This window comes from Rhamphochromis sp. 'chilingali' (assembly GCF_963969265.1).
Source record: "Rhamphochromis sp. 'chilingali' genome assembly, chromosome: 20".
NCBI classification, from domain to species: Eukaryota; Metazoa; Chordata; class Actinopteri; order Cichliformes; family Cichlidae; genus Rhamphochromis; species Rhamphochromis sp. 'chilingali'.
The window spans coordinates 4,682,332-4,702,607 of NC_137947.1; the positions used below are offsets into that span (position 1 = coordinate 4,682,332).

General features: G+C 41.7%; 1 protein-coding gene across 1 annotated transcript; it reads right to left on the reverse strand.

Annotated features, from left to right (window-relative positions):
• Positions 1–134: 134 nt before the first annotated feature.
• Positions 135–19,379, reverse strand: slc1a4 (solute carrier family 1 member 4). Its single transcript, XM_080869493.1, has 8 exons — positions 18,715–19,379; positions 9,920–9,962; positions 8,443–8,508; positions 5,375–5,541; positions 4,997–5,230; positions 4,192–4,386; positions 3,946–4,080; positions 135–3,602 (listed from the first exon to the last, which is right to left on the reverse strand). The coding sequence occupies exons 1-8, from the start codon at positions 19,227–19,229 to the stop codon at positions 3,374–3,376; spliced, it is 1,584 nt and encodes a 527-aa protein (XP_080725619.1). The 5' UTR covers positions 19,230–19,379; the 3' UTR covers positions 135–3,373.
• Between the last annotated feature and the right edge of the window lie 897 nt (positions 19,380–20,276).

Sequence of the window (20,276 nt, forward strand, 5' to 3'; positions counted from 1 at the left end):
TCTACAAAAAGAACTTTGCACAGCAAAGAAAGCAAATTGGCGTTGTTCGAGCTGTGAGAGTGTAACACAGAAATAACTGCCCCTTTTGGGTGGCTTAGATTGATACAAGCAGGAATCAAAACAGATCATTTGGGTTGCATGACAACAAAAAAACTTTAATAACTTTTAATGTTGACAGACAGCAAAAATAACAGGAAAGTGACAGCTGTACAGACGGCACAGAAATGTAGCAGCTATTCCTAAAAGAAAAGAGGAGGAGGTCATCAGAAACACTGGCAGGTGAAGTTTAGTTAAAAAGTGTACAATAAGGACAAATATATTTGAAACTGTTAAAAGGATAACATACAAATAATACAAAAAAGTCAAACTAATTGCAATAAATTAAAATATATATCACACATGTACCACATCATGTGTAATTACATGTGATTGTACAAGATACAGTTTACTAAGCTTTAAGTTAAGAGAGAAATTGTTAGCTTATAAAAATCAGGTGTGAAATCTGTACCATTGAGTAATAAGTCCTGAAACAAACTAGTTTACATCCTCTTTAAAGGAGACAACTAAAGTAGCACCACCACATCATAACGAGCGTCTCACAAGTAAGGGGACAGCGACATGAATGACTTCATTTCACACGTGAAAAAACAAAACAAAAAAGAATCCCTCACTTCTGAGTATTCTTCATTTGAAAATACAGAATCATGTCACAAGAGCAAAGCAGTCTCATCACCAGCTGTTAAATGACAGATCAAATAAATAGCAGATATCACCACTGTCATGCAGTTTCAGACAGATGCAGAAAGAGATGCAAGCAGCTTAGTACTTTCACATAACTGCCAGCAGAGGGCAGCAAAGACTCATCCTGCTGCTCAACCAGCAGAGATTTGGCGGTCACGCAAAACCATAAATCAGCAGGACATCAGATATGAAAATCGCATCCCAGGTTACCACAAAGTATTGAGGGGCACCATCTAGACTCATATCAGTCAGTGAGCTCATTTGTGAATATAAAATTATGTAGTAAGCGAGAAGAGTAGGATTCAGATGCTCTGACACAGCTTAGGATGCACCTCTTAAAAACAATAAAATATAAATATTAATAAACATCATATAATTTCCACTCTGGTGTCATAATGTCATGGCACAAGACTCGGACATCACTGAGAAAAATCACCCCGATAATCAAAGGATGGATTTGCAACAAAATAATGTGCAGCGTGATATGAACTGCAATTTGGTCCAGTATTTGAGTGTAAACATTTGATGAGGATTTAGATTTTTGAATGAATGACTTATGAATTTGCTGTGATTTCTCAGACACACCACTGTCAACTACTGACCTTACTGACAACTTCCAAGTTTCACATGTGATCTTCAATAAAAGCAGACCTGGAGTGTCAAAGAAGTGTGGTTACAGTACTCACAAACAAACTGTTAGCTTTAACAGTATCAACGGCTTATATTAGTCCTTCAAATACACACACTCTGGCAGCTGTGTGTGAAGTATTCAACTTTTTAAACCATTTTTTAACATCTTTTCCCCATTTTCTGTTGAATGTTCATATTAAACATAGTTAAAGTTTGCCACATTTACATTTAGCATATGTAAATATAATCACTGTGAGGCAAAAGCTCAAACAGCTTCTGACTGCCCAGAATACCAAGTCTCCAAACGTTTTCGACTTTCATAAAGTAAAGGTCATATAGCTTACAAGAACAGGGTGCTTCTCCTCTGCTGGCTTCCAGAATGTAGCCAATCAGAACAAAGGGGGCTTTAAGAATGGGGCTCTTAAAGACACAATAAAATGGCTTATTTCAGACAAAGTATAAACTGAGGTGCTGCAGAATGGGCTAGCATAGGGCTAACATAAATGAGACATTTATGGACAGTAAATCATCCAAACCTGTTTTTGACTCCCAGAATAAGAATAGCAAGCTAGAAAATAAACATCCTTCAATAATTTTATATCTATATCATTATTATATTTGTCTAGTTAGCCACAGTTGTTAGTGTCAAGTGGGCTTCCCTGGACTTAGTCTAAACACCTGACATGATACTTAGCTAAGAAAAGAAGTAAAGTGATAAGTTAAAAAATTCTAGCATAGCTTACTGTTAGCATAGTGTTAACACAGCTTTAGCTGGTTAGCAAACAAAAAAGAAACCAAACTAGCTATGTTTCAGACTCCTTGGTAGCATAGCAATAATGCTCTTAGCTATATTTTCTTTTTAATAAAATAGCTAAAATCAGTGTAGCTAAACATCAAACAAGTATGTTGTCACAAAAAGCTAAGAAATATGCCAGTATGTACAACCTTAACCTAACTTAAAAAGGCTGATGTACATTGAACTTTAAAGAGCAAAAACGACTTTTAAGCTGCTCTCATTACAAAATTGTTGGCATCTGCTTGTAAAATGCTGATGTCAGCTTTTTCCCTGTAGTAATATTGATGTGAAGAATGGTTGTTTTCTCAGAGATAAATAGGGTCTTGTTTTATTTAGAGAGTAGACCATACAATTGACCTTTCCCTCATGAGAACATAGGGCAATACATGCAGACCAATATTCTAAGGAGCTTGGAAAGAAAGCAACTTGACTCCTTTGGGTTTCTTGAAGATGTTTTACAGCTGTGAAGCTTCTTCAGTTCTAAAACCTCTTAACAGGCCTTGTAAACTTTTCTCTGGATTATGAAAAATATTACTTTCAAACTGAGGCCCAAATAGTTACCACAATTACCACTTCAACCTAACCTGACACTACAAAATGTGTTGTTTTCATCCAGCTATTCAAGTAAGGGACATCAAATTGAAGTAAAGCGCATACCCAGACTTTGACCAGTACTTAAACAATGACAGACATCGTCAAGATTGGTTAAACACTCTTACTTGTCAGCATCTGTTGAGTTGTTAATCCTCTACAGTTTAAGCATGTCATGGTATTTGCAGTCTGAAGATAAAAAGAAATAAATGCACTTCATCATGTCCTGTTATACAAAGCTGCCGATGAGCAGTGACTGGAGTAAGATGAACATAACTGTCACATTTATGGGAATGTTTTAGACTTGGTATGTTTCTGTCACTGTTCATGTCAAAATGCTTTAATAAATAAAATGTAAAATACAAAAACTATTGACTTAAGTGACTGGGCAAATCATTTCAGTGTAAATTATTCTAAAATTTCATATATATTCAATTTAGCATTAAGATGCCAGAATGGAAACCCAATTTTAAAAATAACAGTGACACTATGTGGACTTTCCATGCTCTAGCAGGCATTTTTTTGGCCTTACACTGAATCAGAATGCTTCCACAAAAGCAGCATGTCAGAGATGTCAAAGGTAAAAGGTCAAGAAAGGAAAAAGTCTTGCTGGGATCACAGCACTGACTCAATGGCTTCCGGCATAGCTTCTAAGGCTTTGGCTTGATGCGTGACTAATGGAGATGTCTCCTCCTCTGCCTGGACGTTGGCCACCGCCTCCACTCGGACTTCCGACAGCTCCCCCTCCTGTTGATGCTTCTTCATCTCCAGCTGGTTTATGTGGTGGAGGATTCCCGCGCCAAGAGCGTCGCCCTCCACGTTCACTACAGTGGTGGTACGATCTCTGTTCACAAAGAGAACATTTGTGACAAATTTTGTGATGATGATGGCATCAAGGCAGACAGAAGGTTGTACTAACAAAAGGCCTTTGCTTTTCAAAAGAAGAATTGAACTTAGTATCATAAAGAAGAACCTGTATTTTAAATATGACCTATTTCCATTTGTTTGTTTAACCTATGTGTGTGTTTGCTCTAGGAAAATACTGCAGGGGGTTTCTGTTGGTCCTACAGTTGGGAAACGCTGATCTAGTTGGGAAACTCTGATCTAGTTGGCTTACTATACGCTAGGTGAGGTGTAGGTGTACGTGATCATCTGTAGTCTCCTATGTTTTCTAATATGACACTCACACAATCCAGTCAACAGCTAGCATGAGGGACAGGTCGTTGGTCGGCAGGCCGATGGCCTCCAGGATGATGGCAATGGTGATGATGCCACCGGCTGGGATGCCTGCTGCACCAACACTGGAGGCTGTGGCCGTCACCCTGGAAGTGTGATTCACAATGAAACACAATAAATTTCCACCTGTTTATGCCAGTAGGAAATGTTGGTGGTATTATTGCTTAATAAAAGTTTTTCTCATTCCCTTAACTTACAGGATTGTGAAGATCTGCCCAGCGTTCAGCTCAGTATTGTTGAGCTGAGCAATGAAGACGGCAGCGATGCACTGGAAGATGGCAGCGCCATCCATGTTAACCGTGGCCCCAATGGGCAGAATGAAGCGGCTGATGCGTTTGTCCACACCATTATTCTCCTCCACACACTTTATCATAGAGGGTAGAGTTGCTGAACTAATGAGAGAAGAAAAATGCAAATGAAAAAAATCTTTCTTTTTTTTTGGTGTCTGTCACACTGATTTTTGGAAGGTTTGTGTCCCATTACATCTGGCCTAAAACTAACATACCAGCAGAACACCGTACCAATAGTCAAACATGGTCGTGGTGGTTTGATGATTAGGGGCTGCTTTGCTGCATCAAGATCTGAAACTTGCCATGATTCACTGAAGCATTAACTCTGCTGTCTACCTGAAGCTCAAATTAATTATGCAGAAGGACAATAATCCAAATCACACCATCAAGTCCACCTCTGAAAGTTTTTGGAGTTGCCCATTAAAAGTCTAGATTTAAATCTGACTCTGATACTTTGGCCGTTCATGCTCAAAAACTCTCCAATTTGGCTAAATAAAAACAATTCTACAAAGAAGAGTGGAAGAAAATTCCTCCACAGTGATGATGTTCATAATAAATATGCAAATATGCAAAAAATAAGAAATCACGAAGGGCCAAATACTAAGACTTCACTAATATTACATGTCAACTTTTTATTTACATACATTTATATTCATTGATTTGCAGGTTCCCTGTAACAGCTCATCAGTGATTCTGCAATGTACCAGTATACCTGGAGCAGGTTGCGAAGGCAGTGGTGAAGGGTGTTATTAGGCCAGACAGGAAACTGAAGGGGTTCTTGCGCGTTAAACCAAAGTAGATGAGGGGTAGGACGATGCCTCCATGGATAACGTGGCCCAAAATCGAAGCAAAGATATATTTTCCCAGGCTGGTGACCAGAAGAACCACATCTTCCATCTCCACAATTTTACTGCCCACTAGGAACATGATGCCAAAGGGGATATACCTAAAGAGACACAGGAGAAAGGAAGAGTCAAATACAACAATAAATAGCGCAGCACAGACAGTCAATGTCTATCCTTATTTAACTGACTAATAAATGTCATAAAATATCCCCACATTTCAATAAATTTCATCCAAGAGCACTTACCACATGATCCAGGACACCAGCACCATGGTGGCTTCGTTGAAAGCATTGAAGAAACGGATGAGTTCCTCTCCCTCGTCACCCAGTTTCCTCAGCGCCACACCAAACACCATGGCAAACAGCACCAGACCCAGAATGTTCATGCCATCTGTTTCTGTACCATAAGGGACCTAAGGCACCAAGCAGAGTCACACTGTAAGAGCCTGAGCATACTGACAAGACGGTGTTAAGAAGGGCTGTCAAAAACCTAGTTGGTTTAAGTGAAAAGGGAGCAAAACACAGAAGAGGAAAGGGTCTCCAGCCATGCAGAAGGTTTGACAAATGTATCTTGGCAAGAGCATCTGTTTTACTAAGACTTAGTGTCACTGAAAGTACATTAAAGAGCTTGAGTGGAAGAATCTTTTCTTGGAAAGTGAAGAGCTACAGCATTACCTAGGCAGTGGTTGACCGTGCAACTTTACCAGATCCCTTTCTTTTTTCATTCTGTCCATATAAAAGCAAAGTTGAATCACACAGTTTCAGCTGCCCACAAATAGCAACAATACGCTTCTTCTCCTGAGTTGCTTCAGAAGAATTTACAGTTTGAGAGAATAACAACTAACAAATTTTCATGACACAGAATTAAGTTTTTTTGGCTCTCGCTCGCCTCATATTTACGTCAGCTCATATCTTAACACTAGCCACTCACTACTGTGAGGTTGTACTGTGAATGCTTGAGATTAATCCTCTGAGAACTATGACTCTCTGTAGAAACGTTTGATCAGACTGGACCAAAGTGGTGGTCCACTGACCCATAATTCAAACTGCCTGCAAGGCTAAAATTGCTTGTTGATCCAACTTGATCCAACTTAGCTAAGAAAACAAGTTGAAACACTTCACACAATAGGAGTTCCACACTGATAATCACACATTGAACTCTTGGATGGAACCTTATGTGTATCCTTTCATTGTGGAAAGATAAACTTGTCAAATAATAGAGCTTGTGTAGACTGCAGTAGTATATACGACACCTTTTGCGTGCTGCAGAGTGTGTATGTGCGAATGCAAAAGTCTGGAGGCAGTAGAAGTATTCAGTGAACTGGATGACAAATAGGGACAAGGACAAATCCTGTGCTCAATCCCTTTCCATTGTGCTGAGCTCTCCCACAGCTACACCAGCTTCATCCCCTGGCACTGGGGTGGGTGTGTAGGGGGCGACAGTCCACCAAGACCCACGGCACACAAATACCATGGACCAATGCCAAAATCAGATTCCCCCCACTGTTCCCCCATACTGGGTCAATGGGGACAAGCCATAGCTTCTAGGGTGAAGCATTAGGATTTAAAGATTATCCTCAAAATTTAACAAGTTATATAATCAAATAGAGTAACTTATAAAACTTCTCTTTGCTCTTTAACGATCCTCGAGTACAAACAAGCTACTTGAGTGCAAGTGCTACTAAAAACCTTTAAAAGTGCTTCCTTGTATTAACTAACAGGATGCTGCTGTGGTACAAGCCTAAAAAGGCTTTTGTACTATTCCCTAAATGCTTTTGTTTAGCAGTCTGTGTACCATTATGCATCTGTTAGCCGGCTTCCGATCGACTGTCTCTCCTGCTGACAAATAAGCAAAGCCATCATACACTTGTCTATGATGCAACATCGACTACAAGTAGCAGGCAAGTGGCAATCAAGAAATCTGGTGCTGGTCCTCTGTCAGGATTTTGTTTTTCCTTCCTAGTAAAGACCAGCACATCATGTTGCCTCACATCCAGGCATGCAGGCCATCTTGCTGGGTCAAGATGACCTGCATGGTGGCCAACACCTGCATGTAATCGTAAGGGCCTGGTTGCTACAACAGTTACTGTGTGAAACTCCACTTTTGTCTTTCACCTTTTTGTCCTGCCTCCCCTCACGCTGCGGATGGCCGCCCCTCCCTGAGCCTGGTTCTGCCGGAGGTTTCTTCTTGTAAAAGGGAGTTTTCCCTTCCCACTGTTGCTGAAATGCTTGCTTATAGGGGGCGTCAACTGATTATTGGGGTTTTCTCCCTCTTATTGTATATATAATATATAAAGCACCTCGAGACAGCTATTGTTCTGATTTGGCACTGTAGCTTATGAAGCCATTGTAGTAATATAGTTTTGTTGCCTGGCAATCAAAAAGAAAAAAAAAGCACTCAAGACAAAGATGCCTTTAGCTAACTCAGACTGCTGAAGCTTCATATAAGCTTATATTAAAAAGTATTCAGTATTTACTAGATTTATTTAGCCTGCGGTTCTTTTCTAGTGTTGTCACAGTATAATCACAGTATGGAATAATAACTTGTGTGGAGAAGTGGAAAACATGTGAGCACTAGATAAAGATAACTGCACTATATGAGTCCAGCATGCTTTTTAGTAGCAGAAGAAAATGCATGGATGGATGGTAAATGCAAAAAACCCTGTTTACGCTTGTCCACACTTTTAAGAGCATGCATGTCCCTGCATGTGAGACATGTATGTGAGCATGTCCCCTCACATTCACGTTAGTGATAGTGTCAGTCTACACAGTTGTGTTCTAAAGTTACTAAGTGACTTGTTTTTCCCTTTTTGAACACCTTTTATCTATAAAATCAGATTATGACATCAAGAAATTATAGGAAATATATCAATACTTAGAATTTAAGAGTACTAAAACTAGTACTAGAAGCACTCATTGAGTAAATATTTATCTAACAATTATTTGGCACCAGTGAGCTAAAGACAGATTAAAAACTCATAAATAAAAATGACTGGCCTTTAGCCTTATTTGTAGTGATTGTACTGTTCACATGGCTATCAGCATTTCACCATCAGCCTTGACCCTCTTTCCCAAAACCAGCTCTTTCATTAGACGTGCACATACTGCTTATTCAGTGGTTTTGCACCCACGGGTGACTGACATACAAACAAGGTGCTCAGAGCAAACATGTACCTCAAGGATGGACGATGGCTCAACCTCCTGTTGACAGAGGTAACTGTTTGATGAGAGCACTTTCCTTTCGTAATCTGGTACTTTACGTGTTACGTAGTCTGCATGCAAAACTTCACGCAACAGACGTTCCCAGCTTTTACCTTTTGGTAGAGGGTCGTCCCATTGGTATCATTCCCCACAGCAACCATCTTGTAGTCTGTTGCGTACTGTAACATAAAGAAAGAAACATGTGCTTGTTTATTTTGTTGTATTGCTGAAATAAATTAATGTTTTTAGAAATTGAATTCTAATCTAATATGACATCTGTAGAGTTGCTTTTTGAATAATCAGGTGCAACTGCTTTAAATAGTACATTTTACAGACATTGCTGAGGAACAAAAGGGAACCCACAAGCTGCCACTGACCCCCTTTTTAAAATATGATAGATGTTTCCTATACCAGTCTTCCTCGGGGGTTTTATTTTCTGATTTCCCATGGGCCTCTTCTTGGTTGCGCAGGTTTAAAAAATCCGGGACATTTTCAGGCTATGAGTAGTTCACTGTGTCAGTACTTTTTGTAGGAGACTTGGGACCCCGTTGGACACGGTCCACTGATGTTCAGTCTTTTCAGTAAACAGAACTGCAACAATGCCCCCTTTCCCTCAAAGCATTTCTTTAGACACCCCTATAGGGTAGAGGTTTCCAACATCTCCTAAAGATCTATATGAGCTTAAAAAAGTCTTGGTTCTTAAACGATCTTGGGCATGTAGGCACACAGAGTAGATGGGTATAGTCTCAAATGAAAAAGCCAGCTATCCAATAATCCAAATCTCACACATCATTTGTTTAAACGTCTGTTTAAACATCGAGCTGCCTGTCATTTTGTGTAAATCCCCCCTCTCCTCTGCTTTCTTGGTCTAATCCACTGTTGGAGCCGTTCCCACGGGGGGCTCTACCACAGCATATACTGAGTGTGTGGGGGTACACTGAACTCTGTAACCTGGCTTCACTTTAAACACTTTTTCACTCTTTCTGTGAGAAATAACTGACTTATTTGTGTGTGTGTGTTTGTGTGTGTGTGTGTGTAATTTACAGGTGTGGTTTAGGAGAAGTTTAAGGTTTGATGAAGTGTGTCTGTGCGTGATTAAAAGAGTGTGAACATGCTTTCCTTTCTCCCTGTGTGTGCATGTGTGTATAGTTCATTTCTATCACTTCATCTCCAAATATTGAATTTTCCAGGTCCTTGTTTTAGCTGTAACAGCCAGGATGTTGTGCGATGGAGCGGCCCGTGTTGAGGAGTACCGAGGCGAGGTGGGTTGCTAGGCTAGCTTTAATGGAATGGTTTCGCCATGGTAACGGCTGGTGAGGGACAAGAAAAAGAGGTGTTCGGGTGAACAGGGGAGCGCTGCGGACCCTATTCTGGATGTCTCCTCATTAAGAGGCTCTTGGTGCTCTAACCAGGATTTATGGCAACTCTAAATGGATTTGTAGGAGCATCCGTGTGGTTGGGAAAATAAATTTGAATGAACAATCTGCACAAGACACAGGTGATACAGGAAAGAGGACAGAAAGAGGAGGATAAAAGGAGTGTGTGTCTGCGTGTGTGGGGGTGGGCAGGAAGTAAGGAGCTGGCACTCACAGAACGAAAGGCAGCAGCCACCAAGTTTGCTGGAAACAAATTCCTGAGAACGGAAGCAAAAACAAGTTAGCGCCACAGAAAATTACAGTCATCTCAGTCCTGTTCTCCTGTGTGAGCCACTTTATCTGAACAAATGGTAAAAGGCCAACATCTACAACAAGATTGGACAAGTGTTTCAGAATCATGTGGCTATCCCACCCGAACAGTAAATTCTCAACAGGATTCGTTTATCATCGTCGTATCTTGGCCTTTTCCCAGGATCCTCCCTAAAGTTTGCAGCCCAAACTCCCTGATAAAACATGTTCGGACACGAACCTGCTGTCTGTTTCAGCTTTTCGTAAAACAAATTAGCGAGGTCTTACCTAGGGTTAGTTATCTTTCCCTGGAGCTTTCACTGTTCTCCAGTCAACTAAAGGTAAAGCAAAGTCAGGCAGATGCGGAAAATAAAATTAGACTAAATTTAATCGCTTTATACTTTTCAAACTCTAACTCAAGCACTGCAAGTCTCACATACTACTCAGTTTCTGGTACAAAACTGCTGCACAGTGTAGTGAAGATTCATATTTTCTTAAGTTTTCTTTTAATTAATTTCCTTTCTATTCTTTCTTCATCGTTATTTGGCTGCTGTTCTTTTGTCAAATGCTTGACAAACTTTACTTGAGCTCTGCATTACCATAGCAAAAGGCTACAAAATTTCTTGGCAACACGTTCCAATAGTGACTGAGATATTTTGCCAACATGAAGCACTACTAACAGTGTCACTACTACTAAAAGTGTCAGTACAATCTTGTGTCTAACATGGTCACAAGAAGCACTCACAGGAGAACACTGATTGCAACTGAGATTATCTTAGATGTTACTTTGACATGTCTCGATGCATTCTCAATGATCCAGGTAAGGAAATCCCTAAAAGTTGATTCTGTTCATCAGTCGAGACTGAAGAAGTCACTTGTCACTGTCTCTCACTGAAAATGCTACGTCCAGATGAACAGAATCAATTTTTTGGGAGTTACTTTGTCAAGTAACAACCACCCAAATGCTGCTGCAGGCCAAGCACACTTTCTGAATGCCAGAAAGTCCCCGATGGCAACATCTTGCAACTTGTCAAAGAGTGCACGGCATTCATCCTGCACCTGAATTTACCAGATTGCCAGAATCTGAATATCACAGAGTATAAGTGACGTTGCTGGTTAGCGATCAGGTACACCTGTATGTAGTCCATAATACTGGATTTTGGATCAGCAATAGACACACAGTATTGCTGTTTTGTTTTTTCCATAATTTGAATCATGACAGTAATAACAGCATGGGAAATGTGACATAATCACAATAGTCAGTTACTAAAAGACAGTGAGGAACAATAGGAGTAATTTGGCACTGAGATGATTTTTTTGTCTTTGATATTTATGGCAACCTCAGTAATGCAGAGGATAATAACCAGATTTACAGGGAGTTTATTATTTATCCTCAAAGTGAACAGCCTACTTTGGTTCATTATCCCTTTTGTCGTTATAAATCCCTCATTCAAACATTTTCTTGACAGATTGTCACAGACAGAGTGTCAAGGAGTTTATTTTCACTACTGTAAGATAATCATGCAGGGATTACTAGAAGCCTGCAGGCCCTTTCTACGTACTGCTGTGTGTTTGTTGTAACGTTATCCTCTGGGGTCACACTGTATTGTGCAAAGAAATACAGGCTTTGCTCACATCTATTCCCATGGCCAGACCAGAGCCAAGCAATTCAGCTCATAGCACCATGACCCCGTCAACTCTGCCTTGAGTTCAGGGACAAATGCTGCTTCAGCTGTTGAATATCTCAGCTCCCCAGGACACGCTGGCAGGTAGCCACAATATTTTCACTTAGTCTTTTCTTTCCTTTCCTGATGTTGCAAACAAGTGATATGTTTTTGCAACCCAAGATTCCCTAAATTCTTTTCCTTTATATGAAGGCAGTCAGGTTTCATCCTAGCACATGACCACAGCGAGAATCTGGATTAAGCCTGGGAACCCAGAAGTGAGCTGGCATGATTTTCCCAGAGTCTCCCTAGAGGCCCACTGTCTCTCTGTGGACTGATGTTACATAATAGCTTGACTTTCTAATTAATCGAAGCCAAGTATCATGAATGATCATTTCAAGGCCTAATTCAAGTCCAATGATGTGATCTGAAATGACCTGTCTGTCTGTTGCTGGTTCTTCTGGTTTTTAGATGGCACTTAATGCAACAGTTTACAGGTCTTTCTACTGGATGGACACATCCAGCCAGTAGATCTAGTGGTATAAATTTGTGCTTCAGCTTTGATGAGAACATTTTTGAATTTTTATTAATGTATAACTCAGTATTAAATAGCTGATGTGTGTGGCTGTGAATTGTCCTCCTACAGTTTATGAATGCAGGTTACTTCCCAAACTTGCTAGCTTTAGCCTCTCGTTAAGATACGTTCACTTTTGGCAGTAAACGCCAATATAGTCCTAGCTAAAATGCTAAAATGCTAACAGTAAATCTTCAAAATGCAAAGTGCAGAAACCTCAGCCTTATTAAGAAGATGAAAATAAAATGCTTATTAGTTTCTTAAATTAGCGAGCATTAGCTTTCCATGCCTTAAATAGTTAGTTGCTATCAAGCAGAATTGGTAAGCATGTTTCAGAAACAAGTTAAAACAATCCAAAATATACGTTTAGTCCTAAAAGCTAGCAAAGAAAAGCTAAAATATAGAGAGGTTATTTAAAAAATGGGCAGGCTAGCAAGCCACAAAGCTAACACCAGCGTTTTGATACTTTGACACAAATAAAACTGACTGGCTGAACCTTCAGGTTTTTAGTCAAACACCACGTGCCTGGTAGTGCACTGAATAAATAGACTATCTGGAGTGGGGGGGAAATAATGTAATACCCTGTGATATGACACGTGTTTATGGAACATAGACAGCAGAAAGCATGGACAAAGCTTCTGGGTGGGAAAAATGAAACCATTGCTGAAGTGTCTTAAACCTGCATTCAGTCCACCAGGTGTTGATACAGTATCTGTGGTTTCAAAAAGTCTTGTGGAAGTTTATGGGAAAATAGCATTGTGAGTAAATGTTTCCAATGAAGTCTGTTATGTAAATTGTGGCTGTACTATGTTTCGAAAAGAAGGAATATCTACGCTATGCTCATTGGCTAAAGGCTTGTGATTTAGAAGTTGTTAGGCAATGTGTGAGTGGTTTCACAGTCAGACCTGCCCCACCTCATCCCATATTTGAAGCCGAGATGAAGTCGAGACAGCAGAAACTAATCTTGAGGCTTGACAGACTTCAGAAAGCAACAGGGGTGACGTCACAACAGCCACCATCTTTCACACTGTCTATATCAAGAAAATGCACAGTGATTTATCTGGTACTAAGACTAGCCCCCCTCAACCTGCTCCACCTGCAAAGTTAAATGTTAGCTTTTTCAATAGTACCTGAATCAGAAACTTGTTAAAATGAATATTCCCAAAATATTCTTACTTTCTGAATCAATAGCTTTGCTCAAATAAATGAACCTTAGTCTATATGTAGCAGAAAACAACACTCTCTTCACTGGACTTAGCTTTTGCGTTCTGTCCTGTTCTGATGTAACCCACTGTGAAATTTACACCATCTGAATACCTGCAAAAGCATAAAGTATGAGAAATAACAGCAGCATGTCCACCTGCTATCATGATAAGGGAGATGTGCTAGCTGTTTGCACTACAGTCTGCTACAGGCTCTGCACCTCTTCGCCTTCCCCAAAATACATCCTACTATTTCAACAGCTGTCAGCTTTCCCTCACACTGTGGGAACTTATTATTAACCACTGAAGGCTGCTGAAGAACACTGATATTTATAGGCTAGCAGCAAAGCTTTCATGAACAACTGCCATGCTGGAAAAAAAATCAACCAACTTTACAAGGAGTTGAGTTGAAAATTGTACCACAGAACCTCTACCTGTATAATCAAGAGTTTGCCCCAAAGACACTGTGTCTCTTCATAATCAGTGAAAAGCCATCAGTAGATTTTTTATTTGTGCTTATTTGTCCCCTGGAAGCCATCAGACTGCAATCTGGGCTCTATAAAGTATCCCCTATCGGGCACATTTGTGTGTAACAGTGGGGTCAAGATACACTCTTAACAGTGGCAGCTAACTTAGGTTAAAAATAATCCATTATTACAGGTACTTATGTTATGGCATGGTGTCGATCAGATGTGACATGACTCTGCAAAGGTCTGCTGTGCAACCCTCCTTTCCCTGCTGTAAGTGGCACTTACAGCTCCTCTAATTACATCAGAGGTTAGACAAGCATTTGTAGCAGCATGGCATTGTAAAGCGGCAATCAACTATTTAAAAGCAAGAAGGGCTTTAAATACTTTAAGTAAAAGTACTCATTGATACAGTCATCGGATTGCAGTGAAGGTGGAGCAGATTTTTAGTAAAACTGACATCTGCTTTCTGATACAGCTCTGAAAATAAGTGCAGAGGGTTACAGGTGATGCAAGTAAAACTAACTAGTAGGCTACACTGACACGTAAAGTTCTTTAAGACGAGTGCAGTGCCCACTCTCAATCTGAGTGGGAACATTAAAACACTTTTAACTGTTAGGCAAAGCTTTCCATCCACATCAGAGCAGCAGAGCAGGGACGTGCAGAGGGGGGGCTAGAGGGGCTTGAGCACCCGCCCCTTTCCTGATGAGTGCCCAAAGTGCCCTTTTGTTGAGGCAACTTTTAAATTTTTTTTATTTATTTATTTATTTTTTTTATGTGTGTGTGCGTGCGGAGTCCTGTCTGTGCCCCTCAACAATAATATTTAACTATTAATCACAGTTTTGCTAAATAAAAGGATCTGGCTTGCATCAGTCACATGATCACATTTAACCAATGATCGCCCTCGACGGCAGAACGCGCTGGTTACGAGCCGGGAACGAGCTCACAAAGAGCACGCGCATTTTTTGCGGTCCGGAGCTGTAGGAGAAACACAAGTTAACTCAGAGACACAGACTGATGCGACAAAACCAGTAAGTAGGTGTACAGCGCACACTGTAGTGTGTAGCACCCAGGAGTATTAGCTTATTACGTACACGTCGGTAAGTTGTCTTGTTGCAACTGACGAACTGAAACAAACGAGCGTGCTGTGTGTGCAACAGCGCAACAAACATTACCTGTCCTTTTATTAACTGCACAGGTAGTGCTGGTCATAGCTGCTGGCTACCTGTGTAAGGCTGTCATGGGTCTGTAGCTCTGTCACCGTTTTAGGGAACATATTTAGTTTTAAAGTAAGTTTCTGGGCATTTCCGGCCTTTCTGGAGGGATTATATTTCACTAAAAAACGATCTAATATGTATGTCCACATAATAATTATTATAATATATTAAAAAACACAAGCTGTATTTTAAAGAACATACATTAAGAAGCAGATTATATTAGATTTATATTTTAAATAAGACAAAAGTTGGATTTTACAGCAGTAAAATGATTGTATCTCTACAGTTTAAACATGTAATAAACTTTGCCCCTGCACAGAGTGGATAGTGAAACAAATGGAATCATCATCAATACATTATTTCATATTTATTACTTCCCCCTCCTCATTGCTTTATTATTGTAGCTCTAGTAATAAATAATAATGTAAGGATTCTGGATCAGCACCATGATGCCCATAGTATATACAGTATTCTGAAGAAGGTCTAAAATGTCACTGTGTGTGCATGTGTGTGTTTTATTTAGATGGATTTAAAAAAAAAAAATTACTCATGATATAACATTGTCCAGACATGCCTGGTAAGGACCTGAGGAGGAAACAGTAGGAACTGTGTGAGGCTACTAAAGGCAGGGCTATAACATTTTTCTGTCATCATTTTATTATAGATTAAGTGCAAGAGTTGTTAGGTGTGGACAATTAGATTATAGTTTATTGCAATAGCAAGTTGTGCCTTGTTCTCAGATAGACAGCAAGTGGAGAGTGATATATGAAATGATGCGATGGAAGGAAGAAGAGAAGCAAAGAGTGATTCACAGGCAGAGCCGAGTTTATGTCACAGTTTTTCGTTGCCTTATGGTTCCAAGCGCTGTCACCAATCTTTGCATTTTGTTATTATCTCATGACACTTGTTTAATCAGCTACCATCTCTCCTGTGGACTTTTTAATGTCCACAAGACTGCCAAGCAGCAGCACAGGAGGCGTATCGAGGCCAGGTTTGAGAACAACACAAACCCAAGGCAGGTCTGGGAGGGCATCAGGGCTATCACGGACTACAAAAGAAGAACACCATCACCCTCAGCCGACAGTTCTACTCTGGCTGAGGATCTAAATCTCTTTTATGCCCGTTTTGACAGGGAGAACACCGACCCTGTCCTGTCCCCTCTCCCCTCAACCGACCCTGCTCCGGTCCTGAGCACTCATGAGCTGAGGCGTGTGTTCCGGAGCATTAACACCAGGAAGGCGGCCGGGCCGGATGGAGTGCTGGGCCGGGTGCTAAAAGACTGTGCTGCGGACCTGGCGGACGTCTTCACCTCTATATATAACACCTCGTTGTCCTGTTCACTGGTACCATCCTGTTTCAAAGCAGCAACCATCGTTCCCATCCCAAAACAGTCAAATGTCACATGTCTGAACGATTTCAGACCTGTGGCACTCACCCCCATTCCCGCCAAATGCCTGGAGAGACTGGTCATTAAACACATCAGAGCTGCTTTTCCACCATCCCTGGACTCGCACCAGTTTGCATACAGGGAGAACCGGTCAACCGAGGATGCGATCGCCACAGTGCTGCACACATTACTGAAGCACTTGGAACACAGGAACACCTATGCACGGCTCCTCTTTGTAGACTACAGCTCGGCTTTTAATACCATCCGGCCATACAAACTCCGTCCCAAACTCCACCAACTGGGACTTAACTCCTCTCTGTGCAACTGGATTGTGGACTTCCTCACTAACCGTAGACAGAGTGTCAGAGTGGGTAAGAACACCTCTTCCACCCTTGTGGTCAACACCGGTGCCCCTCAGGGGTGTGTTCTGAGCCCTCTGCTATACACTCTCTTCACCCATGACTGTATTTCCTCCTGCGCGTCCAATCTCATTGTTAAGTTTGCAGATGACACTACAGTGCTCGGACTTATATCCAACAATGATGAGACAAACTATAGGACAGAGGTGCAACAACTAGAGTCATGGTGCCACGACAATAACTTGGTCTTAAACACCAAAAAGACCAAGGAGATCATTGTAGATTTCCGGAAGAGGGGCCATAACAACCATCTGCCTCTCTTCATTGGCAGTGAGGCGGTGGAGAGGGTGAGCAGTTTTAAATTCTTGGGGGTAACTGTGACCGAGGACCTGTCCTGGGGCAACCATATCACCTCAGTTGTACGGAAGGCCCAACAGCGCCTCTACTACCTGAGGAGACTGCGGAGCGCACACATTCCCAGATCTCTGATGTTGAACTTCTACAACTGTGCCATCAGCAGCGTTCTGACGTATGGATTTCTAGTGTGGTTCCCCAGCTGCACCAAGGCCGATCAGCAAGCACTCCAGCGGGTGGTGAAGGAAGCTGGCAGAATTATTGGAACAAGTCTGCCAGAGATCAGTAATATCTTCCCCACTCGCTGTCTGAGGAGGGTGCACAGTATCCTGCGGGACCAACATCACCCTGCGCGCCACCTTTTCCATCTGCTGCCCTCAGGGAGAAGGTACAGGTCTATACAGGCCAGAACATCCAGACTGGCCAACAGCCTGTATCCACAGGCTGTGAGGCTCCTGAACTCTCTGCCCCCCTCTCACGGACAATAACCATATCCAACTTCTTAATAGCAATGAACTGGTCTGCATTGGTGCATCATATCTTTATTCTCTTCCCCCTCCTGCCCCCCCCCCCCCTCTTTCTTAAATAGATAACTATCATATCTGATATCATATCTCACAGTACAATAATATTGAATGGGTTGCAGTGTTGTATTTTGTCATGTTTCTCAGGTCTTTGTCTGAATTTCTACGAACATTATTGCTAAGGATTGTCTTATTGCATTGGAGTCACACTGGGTTAAATATGTACACTTGGGTTTTAAGGGGTATTTATTATTTTCTTCTTTTTTTGGGGTTGTATGGAAGCCCCAAACGCAATTTCATTGTTCTTGACAATGACAATAAATAAATAAATACTAAATACTTTAATGTCTACAGTCTCAGATCAACACAGCCCTGCCCTTCCCATATTAGATTCTTGATGAATGTGTGTTGTTGTTATTCAGCATGGTTCAATGTGCCCCTTTTTAACTTTGAGCACCCGCCCCTTTAAACCTCTCTGCACGTCCCTGCAGCAGAGTGAACTGTCAGTGGAAGATTCGACCTGAACATATAAAGCACTGTTTACAGATACACTGCAGGATACACTGACCTGCTCCACGGGGTCACTCGGATTGTGACATTGATCTTAGACACTTCCAAACAGGACCACCGTTGAAATCTTACTATAACTGTAATCACACTCATTTAGATAGTACACAGATAAAGTCTGCTACAGTGGCAGAGAGGACTTGGTTGTTTCAGTGGCGCACATGTGAGGCTTACTACAGCAGCCGTAGCCTTACTGAGCGTGTGCGCACGCATGCCTAGGATGACTGCGAGCGTGGAGCCATTCGTGTGTGTAACTAACCAGCATTCCCAAACAGCCCCGAGGCACGCTGTGCCACAGTTCCCATCAGATTCACTAGAGTACAGCACACAAATCCCCTTCTTGCCCCACTACCCTCTAACATGCTACCGTGTGCGCTGTTTAAGGCGATTAAAGAGGGCTCTTTACCTGGCCAGATCTAAGAAGGAGTCGGTGGTCTCCTTGTTGCTGCTGACGCTCTCCAGTCCCAGGTTGTTGGTGTTCAGGGCTCCCGCGCCCACTCCGGGTTTGATGATGAAAGCCAGGGCTACCCCGATCCCCGAGGCGATCAGCGTGGTCACCAGAAAGTAGGCGACTGCGATGCCCCCCAGCTTGCCCAGGGAGCGAGTGTCCAGGCTGGCGGCCCCCGATACGAGACTGCAGACGACGAGGGGCAAAATGATCATCTTCAGCATCCGGAGGAGCATCTCACCGGGGAAGGCGAAGTAGGTCATCTGCGCTTTGGTCAGGTTCATGCTGCGGACCATCATCCCGAGCCCGACGCCCACCAGCACGCCCGACACCGTCAAGATCACCAGCAGGTTCTTTCTCAGAAACTCCATCAGCTTTTCTCCGAGGCTCTTCTGCGAGCCCTTCTCCAGGATCTGGTCTGTGGATGCTGAGCCGGGCATGGCGTGTCCGTTTATCTCGCTCTTTTTCTCCATTTTTAATTTTTTCTATTATCTCCGATGCGGCGTGGAAAGCCCAGTCCGGTTTCAGACAGCGTGGGTAGGACACACGTTTCTGTGAAGGCTGGTCCGGCGTTCAACTCTGAGCGCAGACGCGGCAGGGCGAGCCAATGGAGAGTGAGCGACGACACAAAAAGCCAAGTGGAACATGCGCACAAAAGGGGGTACTTTATACTAAAAGCAAATGATGCAAGAGCGTGGGATATTGCCAGGGTCCAGTACTGAATAAATAACTGAGGTTTTTATGATTGAAACAGCAGACAAAAAGCAATTCCACCGGAGTGCGCGCTCTGCTGCTTTTCTTGTCTTCTTCCTAATAATGCAAACACATGAAAGCACCCTTTCACGTCACTCATTTTCTGCACTCTTTGGAAAGCCCGCCCGAATCTTGGGCTTAGGACGAGAGCATCCTATTTCATGTCTGCTTTTAGTTATTCACTATAAATATTTACGCCCATAGGTATTTTAGTGAAATAGCTGTCTTCTCTTCATTTTCACACGGATCACACCAACATTTGTTTCTCTAACGGGCAGAAATAGTCAGTGCAGTGGGCCGTGTCTGTCTCAGCCTTTTTGGCATGGTAATGAGATTAATCGTGATCTGTCACAAACCCGTGCTGCTGCATGCTGATAATAAAATAACTGTTACTGTTTGCAATATTATGGATATTTTAGGAGCTTTATTAAACTTGTTTTTATGTTAAAGTATCGTTTTTACTCATAAATCTACAGTGGCCCCTAGAGACAAAGCACGTACAAACTCCAAAACACTTACAAAATCCAAAACACGTGCAAAATCCAAAACACATGCAAGCTCCAAAACACTTACAAAATAAAAAACACATGCAAAAGACAAAACACGTACAAAATACAAAAAACATGCAAAATCCAAAACACGTACAAAATCCAAAACACGTGCAAACTCCAAAACACTTACAAAATAAAAAACACATGCAAAAGACAAAACACGTACAAAATCCAAAACACGTGCAAACTCCAAAACACGTACAAAATACAAAACAC